At 53.4% G+C, this 17,601-nt stretch overlaps 2 protein-coding genes across 2 annotated transcripts in view; one reads left to right on the plus strand and one right to left on the minus strand.

Moving 5' to 3' along the window:
• Positions 1 to 1,515, plus strand: part of ANGPTL7 (angiopoietin-like 7) — a 5,251-nt gene extending 3,736 nt beyond the window's left edge. Inside the window, exons 4-5 of the mRNA XM_004678508.2 lie at positions 655 to 853; positions 1,031 to 1,515. Of these exons, the coding sequence (XP_004678565.1) occupies positions 655 to 853; positions 1,031 to 1,200 (369 nt within the window). The 3' untranslated portion in view covers positions 1,201 to 1,515. The remainder of the gene's footprint in view (positions 1 to 654; positions 854 to 1,030) is intronic.
• MTOR (mechanistic target of rapamycin (serine/threonine kinase)) overlaps positions 1 to 17,601 on the minus strand; it is an 88,950-nt gene that overhangs the window by 50,452 nt on the left and 20,897 nt on the right. Inside the window, exons 20-28 of the mRNA XM_004678509.2 lie at positions 16,117 to 16,203; positions 14,415 to 14,582; positions 13,854 to 13,966; positions 13,357 to 13,519; positions 12,248 to 12,340; positions 11,470 to 11,616; positions 7,731 to 7,873; positions 7,004 to 7,166; positions 6,726 to 6,871 (exon numbers count right to left, since the gene is read on the minus strand). Coding sequence (XP_004678566.1) covers positions 6,726 to 6,871; positions 7,004 to 7,166; positions 7,731 to 7,873; positions 11,470 to 11,616; positions 12,248 to 12,340; positions 13,357 to 13,519; positions 13,854 to 13,966; positions 14,415 to 14,582; positions 16,117 to 16,203 — 1,223 coding nt within the window. The remainder of the gene's footprint in view (positions 1 to 6,725; positions 6,872 to 7,003; positions 7,167 to 7,730; positions 7,874 to 11,469; positions 11,617 to 12,247; positions 12,341 to 13,356; positions 13,520 to 13,853; positions 13,967 to 14,414; positions 14,583 to 16,116; positions 16,204 to 17,601) is intronic.

Consider the following 17,601-nt stretch of genomic DNA (forward strand, 5'->3'; position numbering starts at 1 on the left):
GGCCGACCCGGCTCCGTGTGGAGCTGGAGGTGAGCGCGCGGGTCAGCCCTGAGACGGACCAGGCTGTCCCACAGGACCGCATGTGGGTGGGGGTGGGGTTCCAATTTGAATCCCTCTAGCTCATTTATTCCTTGTGATGGTTTTCCTGAATACAGCATCACAGGTGATAAAAACAGATGTTTCCTATTTTTTTAAACAAAATTGCCAGTATAGGATTCAGAAAAAGACTAGCTCAGGCCAGAGAAAAACAGTCTTAACAGTCAGCCGAGCTGAGACTCCGAGGTCGGCTCTGCCCGCCTGGGCACGAGTTTCCCTGCCTGCCAACCTGACTGACAAGGACTGCTGAAGGCCGCGAAGCAACACTGTTATCAAGTTGCCCTCAAACTCCCTGAGCAGGACCTAGCTAAAACATAGCATGTCCATGTTGTCAGGTACGGGAAGGGCCCCAAAAGAGACCCCAACCAAGGCTACATGCTAACCCAGGGGAGAAGCCTGATCTAGGGCCCTCTCAGTGGAGGGGTGTAAAGTAAGGTACCAAGAGGGGAACGAGGAAGGGAGCAGAAAGACACAGTTGTGGCCGAAGAGGGAGGGGTGCAGGCGGGGCTGACGCAGAGCCCCCCACACTGTGCCCATGGCCGGCCTCCTCCCTGACAGGACTGGGAGGGCGACGTGCGCTACGCTGAGTACAGCCACTTCGTTCTGGGCAATGAACTGAACAGCTACCGCCTCTTCGTGGGGAACTACAGTGGCAACGCGGGGAACGACGCCCTCGTCTACCATAACAACACGGCCTTCAGCACCAAGGACAAGGACAACGACAACTGCTTAGACAAGTGCGCAGAGATCCGCAAAGGTGAGATTTGGGGGCGGCAGGGGGGCTCAGGTATAAAAGCCGCCGTCCCTCCTGAGAAGTGTGAGCTCTGAGAGCCCGACTTGCAGCCCTTTTAATACTGGCTCTGACTGCGGGGTTACTGCCGTCGGCTGCTGAGGGCAGCGCCCAGCACTGACGGCTTTGATCTGTCTGTGCCAGGTGGGTACTGGTACAACTGCTGCACGGACTCCAACCTCAACGGCGTCCACTACCGCCTCGGCGAGCACACCAAGCACCTGGATGGCATCACCTGGTATGGCTGGCATGGGTCTAGCTACTCCCTCAAGCGGGTGGAGATGAAAATCCGCCCAGAAGACTTCCAGCCCTGAAGGAGGCTTGTTGTGGAGCAGGACTGGAGAAATGGGAAAAAGTGGAGGCCGGAGAAGGAAAGGCAGGCTCTGAGAAACACAACAGCAGGATGCGCCAGGATGTTGAACGGGTAGACGAGCATTTCAGCACAGCAGGTCCTGACACACTTGCTGAGGTGGGATGGGGCCTAGCCTGAGTGCTGCGACCCCTGACAGAGCAGTAGCTTGTGCTATGCTTGTGCACGATTCTTCTGGGAACAAAAAATACTGAGATCAGTTCATTTCCCCCAAGGCCTACATTATGTGAAAGTAGAAAATAAAGCTTCTTAAAAGGAAGTATACGATTTTGATTCTTAGGAGAGGCCTTGGTGGCAGAAAAACGAAGGGAAGAGGAGGCGAGGAGGGAGCCACTCTTCTTAAATTCGGTGAACTCGCCTTCGCACTGCTTTTCGCTTTCTAAAGACAAAGACTTTCCTGCTAGAGCGGAGCGACCCAGGCGGGGCTTGCCTAGAGGAAACTCTGGGCACTGGGCCTGGCAGGTGGCCCTAGGGCCTCCGCCGTGGCCTCGGCCAGGGCACAGCACTGAGAGGCAGGATGGGCCTGGAGGCACCAGGAGCTCCACCAGGGGAGGAGGGCAGGCGGGGGCTGCTCGCACACACCGCCTCACCTTCGCGGGCAGCAAGACATAGTCACTCTGTGAGAGCCTTTTCCTTTTATCTTATATCAACAAAAATGGCTGAAAATGAAGGTAGATGGTCCTGTGGTTAATAATTTGTGCTATATATGAACATCTTGCTTTGTAAAAATAAAATACAGTACATTGTTTTAAATGTTCAGCTTTTTTTCCTTCTACAATAAACTTTGTTGTTTTGAAGAATTGTTATTACTACTAAAGCATGGTAGTATTTTTACATGTAGAAACCTATGTAGCCTTATAAACAAGAATCTTGGGATTTTCGGGTCCTCCCTGATGGCTCAACGTGTTAAAGTACAGCACTGAGAAGCTAGCCACAGCCGCTTCAGCATGAGCTTGATCCCCAGCCAGGGAGTGACCCATACGGTGTGGCAGGCCTTTCCTGTCTCCCCGCTGCTCTCCTCAGCAGTGTGCCTGTTCTGATCCCCACTCTGTCCCTGGTGAATCCTCTCACCCCCCGCATCTCTGGCCTGTATCCCCGCTCTGTATACATACATAAATAAATCTTTAAAAAAAGAATCTTGGGATTTTCAAAGAAATAAATGGAGCAGAGAAGAAGTACACATGAACAGAGCCTCCTGCAGGAAGGCATGTAAACAGGAGCTTCCCGAGGCTGCGCCACACTGCCAGGAAAGACGGGAAGAGCTGGGGTCGAGGGAGCCGAAGTGGAGGGGGAGCACAAGACACTGAGCATGAGTCGCCAGGCTCGGTGTCTCTCGTCGGTACCCACAACTAAAACAACAGGCTCTGGGCAGTGGAAGCTGCCATTAACAAGTGCGAGCACCTCGAACTAGAAAGCTGCTGAGCAGCAAACAACAAACCAGAAAGGCCAGTGACAGACACTAGCAGACCGTAACACTCCCACGGGGTTAATACCCCAGGTACATGAAGAACCCTGAAACTCAATAGCCAATGTGTCAACAGTCCAATTAAAGAACTGGGAGAGAGGCCTGGAATATTGTCCCAGGGAAGACATGCAAAGGCCCAACAGACACTGACAAGGAGGCTCCACGGCACTAATCATCAGGGAAACGCTGACACAACGAAGTGCTCACACCTGCTGGAATGGTCCCTCCCAGAGACGAGGGAGCGTGTTGGCAGGAAGCAGAGGAAAGGGAGCCCCGGGCACTGTTGTGGGAGCACAAGCGGCCACGGCCACACGGAAGCAGGTGCCGGCTGCTCCCAACCTCTGGCCTACAACTGCTGTGTGACCCAGCACCCCGCCGCTGGCATTTAGGGCAGGAGACAAAAATCCCAACTCGAAAATACATGAACCCCCATGTACACTGTGGCATGGGAACAGACACGACTCATCACTAATCTGGTGGCTTACACTTAAGTTTCTGAGACTAGATCCTACTTTAAACGTTCTTCTTTTGGTAAGACTTAATTATTTTATACATACAAGAACTTGGAGTACAGGCCAGAGGTGTGGGGTGAAAGGATTCACCAGCAACAGTGGGGAACAGAATAGGCAGACTGACTGAAGTACACTGCTGAGGGGGGCAGCAGGGAGACAGGAGGTCTGCTGCGCCCTAGGGGGTCACTCGCTGGCCAGGGATCCAACTCGTGCTGCAGTGGCTGCAGACAGCTTCACACAACTTCAGAGCTGTGCTTTAACCCACTGCGCCAGCAAGGAGGGCCGTTATTAAAACATTCTTACCACTCACACACAAAAATGAGTTAATTTTAACCTCACTTTTGTAAAGAGGTGCTAGGTGTGGTAATTAACTGGATCTTGAGAATGAATCCATAATATATATATCAAATCATCACACTACACTTTAAACACGTGCAACTATCTTTGTCGTTCGGAGACAAATGGGCAGAGAGCATACATAGTGCACTGACCAGAACCTGCAGATGCAGAGATTCATTTCTCTACATATTCACAACTGAGTAACTAAGTTTAATGTTTGGTGACAAAGTTCATGTCGGATAAAAAAAAAAAAATTACCATCATAAAATCCCACAAAAAGTGAGAGCTGCGGCTCTGAATAAGTGTCTGCAGTTACTTCACACTGGGGGAAGCTTCCGAGAGACCGGCAGAGGCGGGAAGGAGAGCAGTCGTTAAGAGCACAGAGGAAACCGGCCACGTACCCCGGCGGCAACCAGCATTTTCAAAGTGCTGCTTCTGGTGCAGGCTGACGGTGGGACAAGGCTTCCAGAGGGACAGACACAGCCCTGGTCTGGAAGCCCAGAAAGGCCAGCAGCAGCAGCGCTCAGGGCCACTCCTGAAGGTAAAGAACATTCTGTCCTGCCTACAACCTCTATGGAGGGCGAGGAGGGACGAAAGAGACCAGGCCTAGCGCACAGCGGTTAGAGCTGTATGTCTGCCTGGCGAGCAAGGTCTTGTTTTTATTTTTGATTTCGCAGGTGGCTCATCAGAACACTTCTCACATAAGGAACCATGTCAGGCTGGCAGCGAGCGTGCCCAGGCTTGCTCAGATCGTCTCTTCTGTGTAGTGCAGGGGAAGAAAAGCAGGTAGGAAGAAAAGTGGGCTGACTGCCTCCCCCAAATCTATGTGCTGAAGCCTAATCCCCAAGGTATCCGGAGTGGAACCTTTGGCAAGTGATTAGTGCCCCGTGATGGGGCTGGCACTCTTTGGAAAGAGACCCAGAGTTTACTCTCCGCTTTCCGCCATGTGAGCAGAGCCCTGCAATCTGGCCACCTGGGCAGGCCTTCACCAGTGCTCGGGTGATGCTGGCACCCAATGCTAGCTGCCACAGCTGTGAGAGCGAGTCTGTCACTTAAGCCACCCAACTGCGGCCACTGGATAAAACCCTAAGGTCTATCGTCTCAGCCCCACGGTCTCAGCCTCAGTGCTGGTGTGGGGATGACACGTGTCTGGAGCAGACAGGTAAAAATGGCCACAGGAAGGCAGACGGATCCAGCGGCAGAATAGCGGAGCACGGCATTTTGAAACAAAAACTAAGAAACAGATGTTTTCATATATACTTAACCTGATCATTTCAAAAAGAATTCAAGTCACTTGTTCAAATTTGTAAGTTTAAAAAAAGTAGACACGTGACCAACAAATGCTGGCCGCGGCTGCAGAGAAAGGGATCCTTGCCACTGCTGGGGGGGATGCAGACTGGAAGACTGCGGAACAAGCCCTCAAATTACCGCAAATGGGCCTACCCGACCGCCAGCAGCTCCACTCCGAGGAATCCACCCAGAAGACGCGAAACACTAATTTGGAAGGAAACCTGCGCCCCTACGTTGCAGCACTATCTCAACAGCCAAGGCATGGAGACACGGCGGGGCGAGGCCTCCTGGGAAGACCGAGGGAGCACTATGCAGCAATCAGTAGGCGCGAGAGGGCGTCATGCTCAGGGGGAGGACCGAGCACAGGGTGTAAGGGTGACTATGGGGAAGTCGAACACAGTGTCAAAAAAAGACAAAACTGAAAAAAGTGGACAAATGGTGAAGAAAAACTAAGAGCAGGAAGACAACCGGAGGTGGGGAGTGCCGGAGGCAGAGCCGGGGAGGGGGACCGAGAGACTGGGGTGGTGCCGGAGCAACTCTGGACAGTGGCTTTGCCTGAGGCTGTTTCTGAAAACTTTCTTCAGCGAAGATGACCGTGGAACACAACAATGGTACTGAGGAAAAACAATTCCATAAGATCAGCAGCTAAGCTGCAGGTGGAAACAAACAAGGAGGGAGAGGGAAAACCGAGGGGCCAGGCGAAGGGCGGCGACCGCCGAGTCGCTGAGCCAGTGGCAGGGACCGTGACACACCGCAGGCCTGCACTGAGCTTGAGCTGCGTCTGGTTTTAAGACCAAGGCCCCTGTGAGGGAATTCTGAGAACCTGCTTTCAATTACACTGACACGCAAGGCTGAATGACCTTCTTGATCACTTTTCCAGGCCTCTGACTAAATCTTTCTATTACAAACATGCACAAGCATCAGTAATTCTGAGTGTCTCAAAAGTGTGTGGAATCTGGAGTGGGATGAGGGAATCTGGAGAGAAGGGTCAGGTAAAGGTTAGCAAGGAAATGAGTGCAGAGCACGAGCTGCCTGGCCACGTTATCTTACTCAGTTCCCAGCTGGTGGTAGCTGATCCCACAGGTGGCAGGAAGCTAGAGCTCACCCAGGTGCAGCGTACTTGGGGCCATTCTGGTCAAAATTCTCTCAATGTCCAACTTGTTGGACAGAAACATGACTATCTTTTTGACCGTAAAGGAAGGCCTTTTCGCATCTACTCGAAAGCAGAGTGAGCAGAGAACCAGGCCACATGGCCATCTCCTTAGATGACAGAGGCACCCCACACATCAGACTGCTCAGCCATTATCGGGGGGGCTCAGCAGCTGGGCGATGCCCCCCACTATCCGCAGTGAAATCAACCATGTAAGTATTTACAAGAAAGAAAATAATTAGATCCCAGAGTTAACATCCTGTGACAATCATTAGGGGAACCGGAGTTAGCACGTCTGCTGCTTGCGTATTAACAATCTGCTTTTTCCGCACACAAAGACCCAACACCATCTTACGAGAGAGAAGCCAGTCGGGCAAAGAGCATTGCCCCTCAGCTTGTATATGCACAGGACTCCCAAGGAGGGCCCAGCCGGGTACAAATCTACCTTTCACGGTGCTCCCAGGCTGATCTCACCAAGGCAAGCAAGCCCAAGCTGGAAGACAACAGGAGCCCAGCTGCTCAGGGTCAACAGAAATGGCCGGTACAGCCAGAACACGGGGCGCCCATCTGCGACGACATCACCTTCAGAGGCTGCCAGACCGGATGGCGGATTCACAGAGCAGAAGCCCCAAGTGATTCTGGGACTGGCACCAGCAGTGGAGGGGCGAGATCACTTTAGATGAAAGTAGCAATTAAAAAGGCTTACAGCCTACCTGATGAGAGACTCCAGGATGGCAGGGGTGGGGCCCTTCTGGAACTCCAGTTCTTTGTAATGCAGCGCTTTGGCATATGCTCGGCACTTGGCAGCCCTCTCGCCCAGCAGAACGATGCCATTGTCGTCTCTCAGCGGCAGGGGGCCCTGGAGGAGCAGAGCCCATCACACAGGAGCGCGGCAGGCGGGGCACACATGAGTTGGCTGCGTGGGCACCTCTGCCCTCCCGCCAGCTGGTTCCCAGTCAGGCTCCATCTGGACGGTGGGGAGAAGTCTCACCTTATCACTGTGTTCCATGAACTCAGCCAAGTTTAGGAGGGTCTGTGTGACTTCCGCGATGTCCTGGGAGGTGAGCGCCAACTCAATGCTCCTGATGAGCTCATCCTGCTGGTCTTCATTCAGCTCGGACCAGCAGGACACGAACGCGGCATTGAAGAGATCCCTGAAGGCAGAGAGGAGTGAGAAAGTGGTTGGGGATCTTTCAAGCCTCTGCCTGGTGCCCCAAAGTCACTTCTATCAACTCTTGGCACCAGTGGCAGTTCTGTGCCATCTGACAGAACTTGCCGGAAATGGCCTGTCTACCTAGTCACCTGAGCACTGGAATTATGATGGGACCGAGAAAGTGGAAGTGGATTTTAAATTTTACTTAGTTCTAACTACCAGAATATGGCCAGTGACTACTACAGGTTACAGCTCAGGTACAGATGCTGTATACACAGGTGAGAGGTGGGGGACAAGAAGGGAGCAAAGGAAAGGAACATCTCGGCAATTCTTATATAATCTGTTTGGGGAGGAGACGAATGAAAAGAGGATTTCTAACAGAAGTGGGTGTTCACCCATCAGAAAATAACAATCTTCAAATGACTGCTGAGATATTTCTCTCCCTAAAAGTCAGCAAAATGGAAACTACTATGCCTTTTATTATTGCTGCTAGTATCTATGTGCTTCCCCACCTGGCCCTCCTGGCCCGGCCTGACCTGGAAGTAGGGAGCCCAGGCCCTGGTACCTGGCCATCGGGTTGTAGGCCTGCGCCAGGGCCCAGCAGGAGCGCAGGGAGGGTGACGAGGAGTCCTTCAGCAGCTCCAGGCTCAGCCGCCTCAGCCACTCGAGCCAGTCATCTTTGGAAACCCTTCTGGCTGCTCCCCAGGCCTGTAACCCCGCGGCAACAATGGCAAATCATCAGCTTCAAGAAGCAAATATAAAGAATCCTCATCTAATTTATGATTTAATGATTATTCCACTTCTTTGATTTATAAATTATACCTCAGGATAAAATTCCCCTAGAGCACAAATACAAAGGAATCATATTTAACTAAGTCATAAAGCAAAAAAAGCAGCAACCTCTGAAATATACCTCAGTATACAGAAAAGGCCTGTTTCACGGCTCACTTGTGCCAACTCTCAGCAAAGCAGAGGGCTATGGACCCAGAATGGACGGGACGGTCAGAGCGTAATCAACAGGTACAAAGGCCTCCTGTGGTGTCTGAAGGACCTGGACACTAGCAGTGTTAGGACACCGGCTCCTCTCATTGAGTCTCAAGGGTCCGCACCACCACGGACCCTGTCCCTAAGGTGACCATGAGCCCTCAGGACACCATGGAGCAGGGTCCAAGGGCCAACAGACGCGCTTCCACTTTCCGGTTTATCCTTCTCAGCTTTCCAGAAACAACACTCCAGGAACCGCAAGTTACTTCCAGGGGCAGCTGGGGATGGAGAGTTAGGGTCTGGAGATAGGCAGGGTAGTGTTGAGGCCAACGGCCAGATTCGGCAGCGCGCGTCGGCTTGAACGCAGCCCCAGTTATGGAACTTGTTCCCCACTGACCTAGGTCAAGTTACTTAACTCGGCCTCGGTTTCCTTCTCTATGAAAGGAGAGAATTCAGTATCAACCTGCGAAGATCGAAAATTGTTCCCATCTCACAGGACGGTGTTAAGGACTCGGTTAAGAGGCGGCTTTTACAGTGATGGTGCAGGCGACTGCTGGGGGGCCTCCCCGTGGCTCTCTGGAGGGCTACTGGACGCTGCCTAAGCCTCGGTCTTCCTCACCTAGGGAAGCGCACCTGCTGGTCCTAACCAGAGCACACGGTAACGAGAATGGTTGCTGTTATCACAAAAATGACTTGTCTTGGGAGTGGCCTCGCCCTTACTACGAAACCACTCACTTTAGAAAAGTATTTTTAAAGACTTTTCTGCAGAATGGACACGCTGCTTCTCTTAAAGTGGGGGAATCACAGTAAGCGGAGCAGAAGTGCTCCAGGGAAGACGTCCAGGAGGGAGATGCATCCAGCCCCACTGGTGGCCCCAGTGTGTGACAGCAACAGCCACAGCAACGCAGCCTGTCACCTCCCTGGGGTGAACTGGAGACCTGCTGTGGCTTTTGAGGAGTCGCCAGCGAGTGGCGTTGTGTGAACTATTGTGTCAGAATCTTAAGTAGAGATTTTAGAAGAGACACGCTCAACAATCACGCCGTGGACTCTTACTGGTGGAGAGCCCGCCTGGAGGGACGAGCGACTCTGAGCAACAACGACCGATGTCCACACCTTACTCCACTGAAGGAAATGGGAACCCCAGTCCTTCTACCCGGAGTGCTGGCTCCCTCTAGAAGGGTCTCTGGACACCAGCCATTTAAAAGTTGGACTTGTTCCCTCTAACGACATGAGGCTGGGCTCGGAGAAGGCAGGGGCGATTCAGCACAGCGGCTGAGAGACTGGTCTCTGGAGTCACACGACCTCGGCAACCAGGCGCCCCACTCCTAGTTGACGTTAGACAAGTTACTTCACCTTTCAGTGCCTCGGTGTCCACATCCACCAAACAGGGACAGTGGCGACAGCTCCTAGCTCACAGTCACGGCGAAGCCCAGTGGCTCCCACTGCAGTGACTGCAGCCCCGAGACACGATGTGTGCAGCTGTCACCACATCCCTCGTGCTGTTACTGGCAGCAGCATAAAGGTCTTCACAGCGCTAATGCACAGGGGCACGGCGACTACACAGGCTAAGCCCCGCCCCCTCCTCGCCCCACCGTGGTCGTCCCCCTTCTCACTTATTTGAACACAATCAGCTCGCCATTCTTTGGGTTCTGCAGTGACTGTTCAAAGACAGCCAGTGTCCTCGTCGCCATCCAGCTGACTGCCTCGTCTGGTGACCTGGCCAGCGTGCTGATGGGATGCCGGCTGACTCGCTCTGAGGAAGAGCCCGAGTAGATTCCCAAACTATGCTGAGGTAAGTGGCTGAAAGCCTGGAGATACCTGAGAGCTCTCGATAAATGTGATTTTTTAAAACGTTTCTGTACCACATTAATTCTCTATTATCATAACCAACAGAAAGGTGACTGAAGTGGCAAATTCAGTTTTGAAAGCTAAAACAAAAGGTTAAAACTGGTAAATAACCAACCCCTAATTACCATCGCATGAGTATGTACAAACATAATTACTTTTCGATGAAAGAATCTAAGAGTCAACTGTGGAAGGTTTTGCTCAGGGTTTTTAAACTCGATTTGTTCTCTCAGGTAGGAGAGATTAGCGACTCCTTTTTCCTCTGACAAAGTTTGTTTATTTTTCTGAGTTCTGAGTAGAAAGCAAAACTTCCTGGAAGCAATGAGACTATTGGGAATTTCCTAAAATAGATGGAGGCGCTAAGCTGTGCAAACAGCTGCCTGGCTGGAAGGACATCCTGAACCTGGTGGGCTGAGGACATCTGGGGGTGCGCCTGCCTCCTGGCCACCCTCTCGAGTGCAGGTGTCACGGGGTGACCTCATTACTGCCTGGGAATTCCAGGTGATTGATGGCTCCTACTTCCTGCTGAGTTAGAAAATACAGAGAGGAAAAGCAGCTCCTCTCCGGCCCCAGGACTATGAAGCCATGATTTCTCGGCAGTGGTCACTTACAGCTGCACGTGCAGGTCAAGACCGACGTGGCGGTCAGTATGAGCCTGATGTTCTGAAGCTGTGGCTGAACACACAGCAGCCACACAGATCTGTGCTCAAATCTTTATGGCCATGGTCAAAAGAAGAAACAAACGTGTGGGATACAGTCCTGCCCAGCTCTTGCTGCCATCTGAGGAGGCGCACGACACACAGGCACAGGAAGCACGGCGCCTCACTCTCACCAGACGCGCCTGCGACTCCCGCAAGCGTGAGAAATAAGCAGTCTGGTGTCTTCACTTTCAAGCCGTCGCTCATTAGAGAAGCTTGAGAGCGGCTGTGCTCCAGGGGAGGGCCGCTGGAGAGCCTGCCGTGTCGGCACAGAGCACTCTACTCGCCCGCAAGGTCTGACACCTCCACACTCAGAGTGCGGCCAGTGATGGGCACACTGGCATCGTCCGGGAGCCTGTCAAGTCAGGCCTGGCCCTGACTGCCTCACCGAACGAGCAAATTAACAGCTAACTGGTCAGCAGCTGGTAAGCGCAAGTCTAAGGTGAGAAGCACTGCTTCATGGAGCCTGACAGTGTCGGTGCTAGCGGCTCATTCACTGGGTTCTTTCAATGTAAAAAGGAGGGTGCTACTAGGGGCAACAATGTCACTACCGAAGCTCTCAGGGAAGACAGACACTTGCTCGCTGACCTCCCACTAATAATAAAACGCATTCTGACACCAGAGAAAGACAAAATGGCCTAAGTTCAGGGTATCTAGATTCCTAGGAAGACACCTGATGGTTCTTGGTTGCTTTAAACTAAAAGTATCAAGAACCGAGTGTTGAGCAAGAAAGAGCGGCAGAGCCTCCCCTCCGAGCCCCGGCAGCCGTGGACCTGCCTTCTGGAGGTTGATGGTGCTGACGTGCAGCTTCTTCATGGGTCCCGTCTCCACCGGCCCGCTCGCCAACGCGTCCCCTTGGCCGCTCCTCAGCATCCGGTGCTGGTAAATCAGAGGGTCTTCCTCTTCGTCCGCGAGGGTGTAGCCCTGCAGCCAGAGATTTACAGAAAAACCCTGCAGCCCCACGAGGTGCTCCCAGTTCAGAAATACCCTTAGCCCTCAAGACAGTCACACCTTCCGGAAGAGCCAGCACTTTGAGCAGAAGAAAGAAGCCTGGCCAACATGAGTCATGGGTGGGCTGTGCTCCCCACTGGGACCAGTCTGCTGGTCGCTCGCAGTCACCGAAGGCCCTGACTGAGGTGCACGCGTGCAGCTGGCAGAGGAAAGGCCTGGGGCAGAGCTCCAGCGAGGAAGTACTTTGAGCAAACAGCCAGACTATTTTTACGTCTGCACAGCCATTTTTAAATGCTTGGAAAAAAACAATCAGAAAGATTATTGCTTTGCAACATGTGAAAATGATTACAGAATCGCACTTGGGTGTCCCTGGAAGGCAGCCAGGCCCGCTTGGTACCGACACATCGCAGGCGGCTGCTTCCAGGCTGCACTGGCTGAGCAAGGGAGACGCTCAGCGACCACAGCAGGCAGAGCGAAAATATACTCCCTGTGGAGAAGCTTGCCAAGCCCTAGGTCAGAGCTAAACTGCTGGACCACCCCCACAGCCAAGCTGACAGAAATGCCACCCTGGAAAGTCGGGGCTGTGACAGCAGGTGGGGCTCACCTTGACGATCCTGCAGATGAGGACGTCGTAGCGCTGGTGGGTGATTCGGTGTCGCGCCAGGACTTTGTTCACCATGGGAATGAAGATCTGGTACTGTAATGAGGGTCAGAACCCATCACCCCCGGTGGGGACGAGGGGACAGCGCCCTCCCTGAGTCACGGCGACGCCTTCGGGCCAGGCCAGCTCTGCAGTGTTCAGGGAGAGCCTGCCCTCCGCACTGCACTCCCGGTGCCACCACCTCCCACCTGTAGCGCCACCCGCCTGCTCATGGGCGCTCTGCTCCCGCCCCGGCCAGTCTGTTCTTCCACACGGCATCGGCAGTGGCCACACACACATGCTGAGTCAGATCATACTCCCGTGCCCAAAAGTCCTATTCGCAGCAAAAGGCAACATACTCTCGTCATCCACAACAGCGAGGTGCGAGTTTTACTGAGCCTGAAGAGTCACCGGAGGAGCTGCTGGCCTCGAAGGTCTGGGTGAAGCCTGACACGGTTCGTCTAACAAGTCCCCACATGTAGACACTGCTCGTTTAGAGACCATGTCTGAGAGCCTCTGGCCACGTCTCCACCCTGCCCCATCTTGCCTCATCTCTAGGACCTTAACTCCAGCGCAGCCCCCTGCAGTCCCACTGCTCTCCCCTACGCCTTCCGTCTGCATTCAAAGCTCTCTTTTTTGAACAAGCAAATACCAGTTTCCTAAAAAAAAGCATCTGCAGCAGTGACTTCAACCTCAACTCCTAGCTCAATACTGTGCATGCAACTCTCTGGGTTTGCATCTTTGCTCGATTTAGATCTCTCCCTGAAGATCAGCTTAGCAGAGAGGTGTTGCCTGTCCCCCGAAGCACCCCTTCCACTCCCACCCACCACTCTCGCAGACTGGACATGAGCTCTGTGAGAACCAGGATGCCTTTCTGCTCATTCATTAGCTCCAGATCAACACTCAACTCACATAGGAGGTCCAGTAAGTATTTACTGAGTAAATGAAGGGGGAAAAAAGGACAAGAAATTCCTAATTCTCTGACAGTGGGTAAGACTGGCTGGCGGATGGAGATGCTCCCAGAGCCGCCTTCCCAGAGGCAGGGAAAAGCACTGTCTAGAGCTTGGCCTTACCTTCTTCCCCAGCTGGAAGACGAGTGAAGACAACGTGTCCATGGCTGTGACCCGCAGCTCCGGGCTCTGGTCCAGCGTCCGCACGATGGGGTGGATGATCCGGGAGGCGTAATCGGTGAAGTCCAGGGACTCTGTCAGGCGGTCCACCGTCTCCAGCGCTGCCCTACGACCGCGGATTGCAGCTTTGCTACCACAGCCCAAAGGGGTGCAGGGGCTTTTGCTACCACAGCCCAAAGGGGTGCAGAGGCTGAGGTGACCTAGCAACCAGCACACAGGGGACGGAAGGGCCCAAGGGAGTTTCACTGACACGGATCCGACATGTACTCTGGTGGGATGAGACATTCCACAAACCTGCGGCATTTCTGGACCAAAATAATGTGAGTTGCAATTAACAAACAAACCAGAAAGTGGTTTTGGAACTTAAAAAAGGGACGATCGCAACAAAACATCAAGAGCCACCACGGCCCGTGTCTCCAGCCCAGTGGGCAGCAGCTTACTTTCGAGACGGCAGTGGGACTTCGGGGGCGTCAAACAGCTTCACGATAGGAGGCAGCAAGAGGTGCAGGTAGTCGTCCAGGTTGGCACCGAACAGCTGGATCGCAGCCAGCAACTGCGGAAGGAGGCGAAGCCGAGGAGAAACGTGATCACATGTCACGTTCCCAGAAACACGGTGTGACAGCTGGGAATTGTGCTGGCTCTGAGAAGCCTTTATGAAGTGACTTGAGAGACCCTCTCGGGAACACATTTTCCACCTCATTTTGTTTTACTTATATATGGCGCTGCTTTCTCTGAGCTTATTCAACTGATAAGGGATCAGTTGCTTGGTAAAAATTAGTCTGAGGTAGAACATTTGCCAAGAACAGAGACGGAGCATGAGGTCAACCGAGAGAGGGCAGCACACGTGGCGACAACGGGGAGCTGCGCGCGTCAAGTGGCAGTTGCCCGAGTCAGCCTCGGGGAGCGAGTGTCACCCTGTCACTCAGAACAGGGCCTCGGCTCCTGGCTGGCCCCAGAGACTCTGCCGGACGCTGGGTGGCCTGGGGTGCCTCGGCCCTCACCTTGATGGAGACAATCCGGCCCGGGCTGTTGTCGTGCATGAAGACGCGCAGCATGTGTGGAATCAGCTGCGGCAGGTAGAGCTTGAATTCGCCCCCAAGGGCTACCACAATTTGCTCAATGAGAAGAATGATGGTGCTCTGGATCGAGGTGTTCATGACCCAGAACTCCTACAAAGAAGGGAGAGTCAGAGGAGCAAAGCCAGACACGGCTCTTCTGAAACACGGACAAAGGAGCCGAGCCGAGCTGACCAAATCGCAGACCTGCAGAGAGCGAGGCGAGTCCACAGTGGGCGCCCCCCACCCCCCTCCCGGCCCTGCTGGCTCCCCCTGCCGCCATCACAGTGAGCCCCCTCAAGGACACCTGGCCACTTCACTTGCTGCCCTGGTCCGTGCTCTCATGTGGAACCTTCCTGCTCAGCTCGTATTTCAGCCCTGACGCAAGCAGCGCTTCCCTAAGGAGGCGTCCCTTCACTCTCTCACTCTCCACCGTGGGCGCCTCAGTCCTCTTCACACAAAGGCCCCACCCTCAGTGCATCACTGCTGGCTGCTCACAGGGGCTTCTCCCCCTCAGAGCAGCCAGGGCCGCCAGGCGGTCAGGGGACCCCTGCTCATAAGGACTGTTCACTCCCGGGCTCTGGGGCGCCCACTGATAGGCACAGGGGAGCCTTGCTACCCTTCTCCATCCTGAGGAAATGCAGGCTGGTCGTAAGTCTTCTCAGGGACTAAGTCGAAGACGGAGCTTCTGGTCAGGAGCACACTGCTCCCGCCTCGCCCCTCCCTCCAGTACGCCCACCAGGCTCCTTTAGCTTCTGCCTGACTCTTCCTATACAGAGGCCTTTGTGGGAGGAGCTAGGGAATTGAGCAGCTTTGAATTATTTATACAGATAGGAGTTTTTTCAGTTCTGAGACGGAGCTGCCGTAAAGTTCCATTTTTGAAGTCAGCCACTTTGATTTTAGTCCTGCTGCTTCCTCCAAGCCAACTACAAAGGCCGGTGAGAAGAACAGAAATCACTGGAAGAACTGCTTCCAGCCCTGCGAGGACACAGCCTTCTCTGCAAAGTGGCCCTCCCAGCAGACAATTTAGAACACAACAGAGCATGTACACTGCACAGGATAAGCAGCACGAAGGATCAGGCTGTACCCCCACACCCCCAAGCAAAAAACTGTCAGCCTTCAGTGTGCGGTCTTCTGGCACCTGCTTATCAAGTCTGGGACGGGAGCTTCCTCATCTGCTCCTGTAGCCAGAGGAGCCTCGGTGCTTTCGAAGGAAGCTGGGAAAGCACCACCTTCCCCTGGGCGCCTGACAGGCACCATCGTAGCTAGGAGACCAGGCAAAGCTAGGCCCCAATCCTCTCCGAGGACCAGGAGGTAGGGCCGTGTGGGAGAGGGCGTTTGTGGGATGGTCCCAGCACCGCCGTGACATTACAGCGACTGCTTTCTGCGCACGGTGAAGAAGTCAGGAGTCTATTTCTGGCAGAAGAATTACTTTTGGAATCCTTGGAGTTCATACTTTGAACTCCTATAGCTGGGAGCCTGAGGAACAGCCCCTGCTCTGCTTTTGGACACAGTGGGAAAGCTTGTTCTGCTTTGTGTTCAGGTCGCAGCAGCTCCACAAGGACCCATGGGAAAATGTGAGTGGGATCTAGAGTGGCTCCCTGAGCAGAACACTGATGCCCAGGCCAGAGCAGCGGCTACTACTCACTCTCATGAGGGTGACTATTTCGTCCATGTACGGTCTGATGTGGCTCTTCACAAAGGACACCAGCATCCCCAGCTGCTGGAACAGAAACTGCAAAGGAGAAGTGGTCAGCAAGTCGGCCCCCGAAAGGACCCAGAGCCCCCAGGCTCCCCCTAAGGCTATTCGAACAGAGACAGCTGCAGAACTGGCTGCCCCACCACCGCATCTGCGAGAATACGCATGGAAGACTCAGACTGAAACCTGTGGTCAGGCGCTGGGGCCAGGCTGGCTGTTAGAAGCCACTCCGGCATCCAGGAGCTTTGTGACCTCACTAATGTCTCTGAGCCCAGCCCTGAGAGGAAAATAGAGATACTTATCTCAGATGTCTTTTATATTTTTAAAGATTTATTTTATTTATTTATGCATACAAAAAAGACCTGGGGTGTAGGCCAGAGGTGCGGGGGGTGAGGATTCCCCAGAGAGTGGGGAGCAAAACAGGTGATCAACTGAGACACTCTGCTGAGGGGAGCAGCAGGGAGACAGGACAAGGCTGCTGAGCTCTGTGGGTCATTCCCTGGCCGGGACAGAACTCAGTCTGCAGTGGCTGAGACTTTACCCCCTGCGCCACAAGAGCGGCTTCAGGCTTCCCGTAAGGGCTGAACGGCTCCTGACTGGAAAGCATGGAGACGAGCGTGAAGACCACCAAGAGCGTGGAGCCACCGGCCACAATGAGGTCTCGGAGCCACCAGCGACTTGAAAGTGGACATGAACACTTTAGTCAGCAGTAAATGTGCCTTCTGCTTACTGAGCCTGCACTACCATGTCCATTCTGAAACGGCTACAGCTAGCTAGGATGGGGACCTTAGCTCATGTATACTAATTAACGCAAGTAATTAGGTCTGAATTAGTTAAATGCAGCTCTAAGAAGTTATGAACCATAACGGCAAACAAATTGGAAGAGGGACAGCATAAGGGATCGATTTCAGGAACCTTGTACTGCGCAGGGTAAGCCCAGACAGCTGGCTTCTCTGCAAGTGCGAGTGTCAGAATGGCACACGCTGCCTCCAATACACGCTGCCTATCACCTGCAAACCCGGGTGAGGGCCAGGCTGTCCCCCCGCCACCTCTTGTGGTTCCAACTTCACAGAGCCCAGACAAACCCCTTGTGCCACCAGGGATACCCGAGCACTAGTTCTTTTAAAAGCACACAGTTTTTGTTCCTGAAAATACAGAGGATTAAATATTCTCCCAATGACAGCCCATGAAAAGCCTACAAGGCCTTTGAAAAGTCTAAAGATAATGCATAGATAACAATCATTGTTACAAGCGGGTATGAACTGAAACCTTCCCTGACAGGGCTGCATTTGGGGGAATGAACTCCTCCCCCACCACACACACAAACCTGTCCAGCGGCAAAAGGAGACAGATGATTTGTCAGCCTTGACATGGGGCAGAGGCGAAGAAAAGTCTTGCCTAAGAGCCTGCAATTTCGATTCACTCTTAGGTTTA

Source organism: Condylura cristata, unplaced genomic scaffold (assembly GCF_000260355.1).
Source record: "Condylura cristata isolate star-nosed mole 26May11 unplaced genomic scaffold, ConCri1.0 scaffold00008, whole genome shotgun sequence".
NCBI lineage: Eukaryota > Metazoa > Chordata > Mammalia > Eulipotyphla > Talpidae > Condylura > Condylura cristata.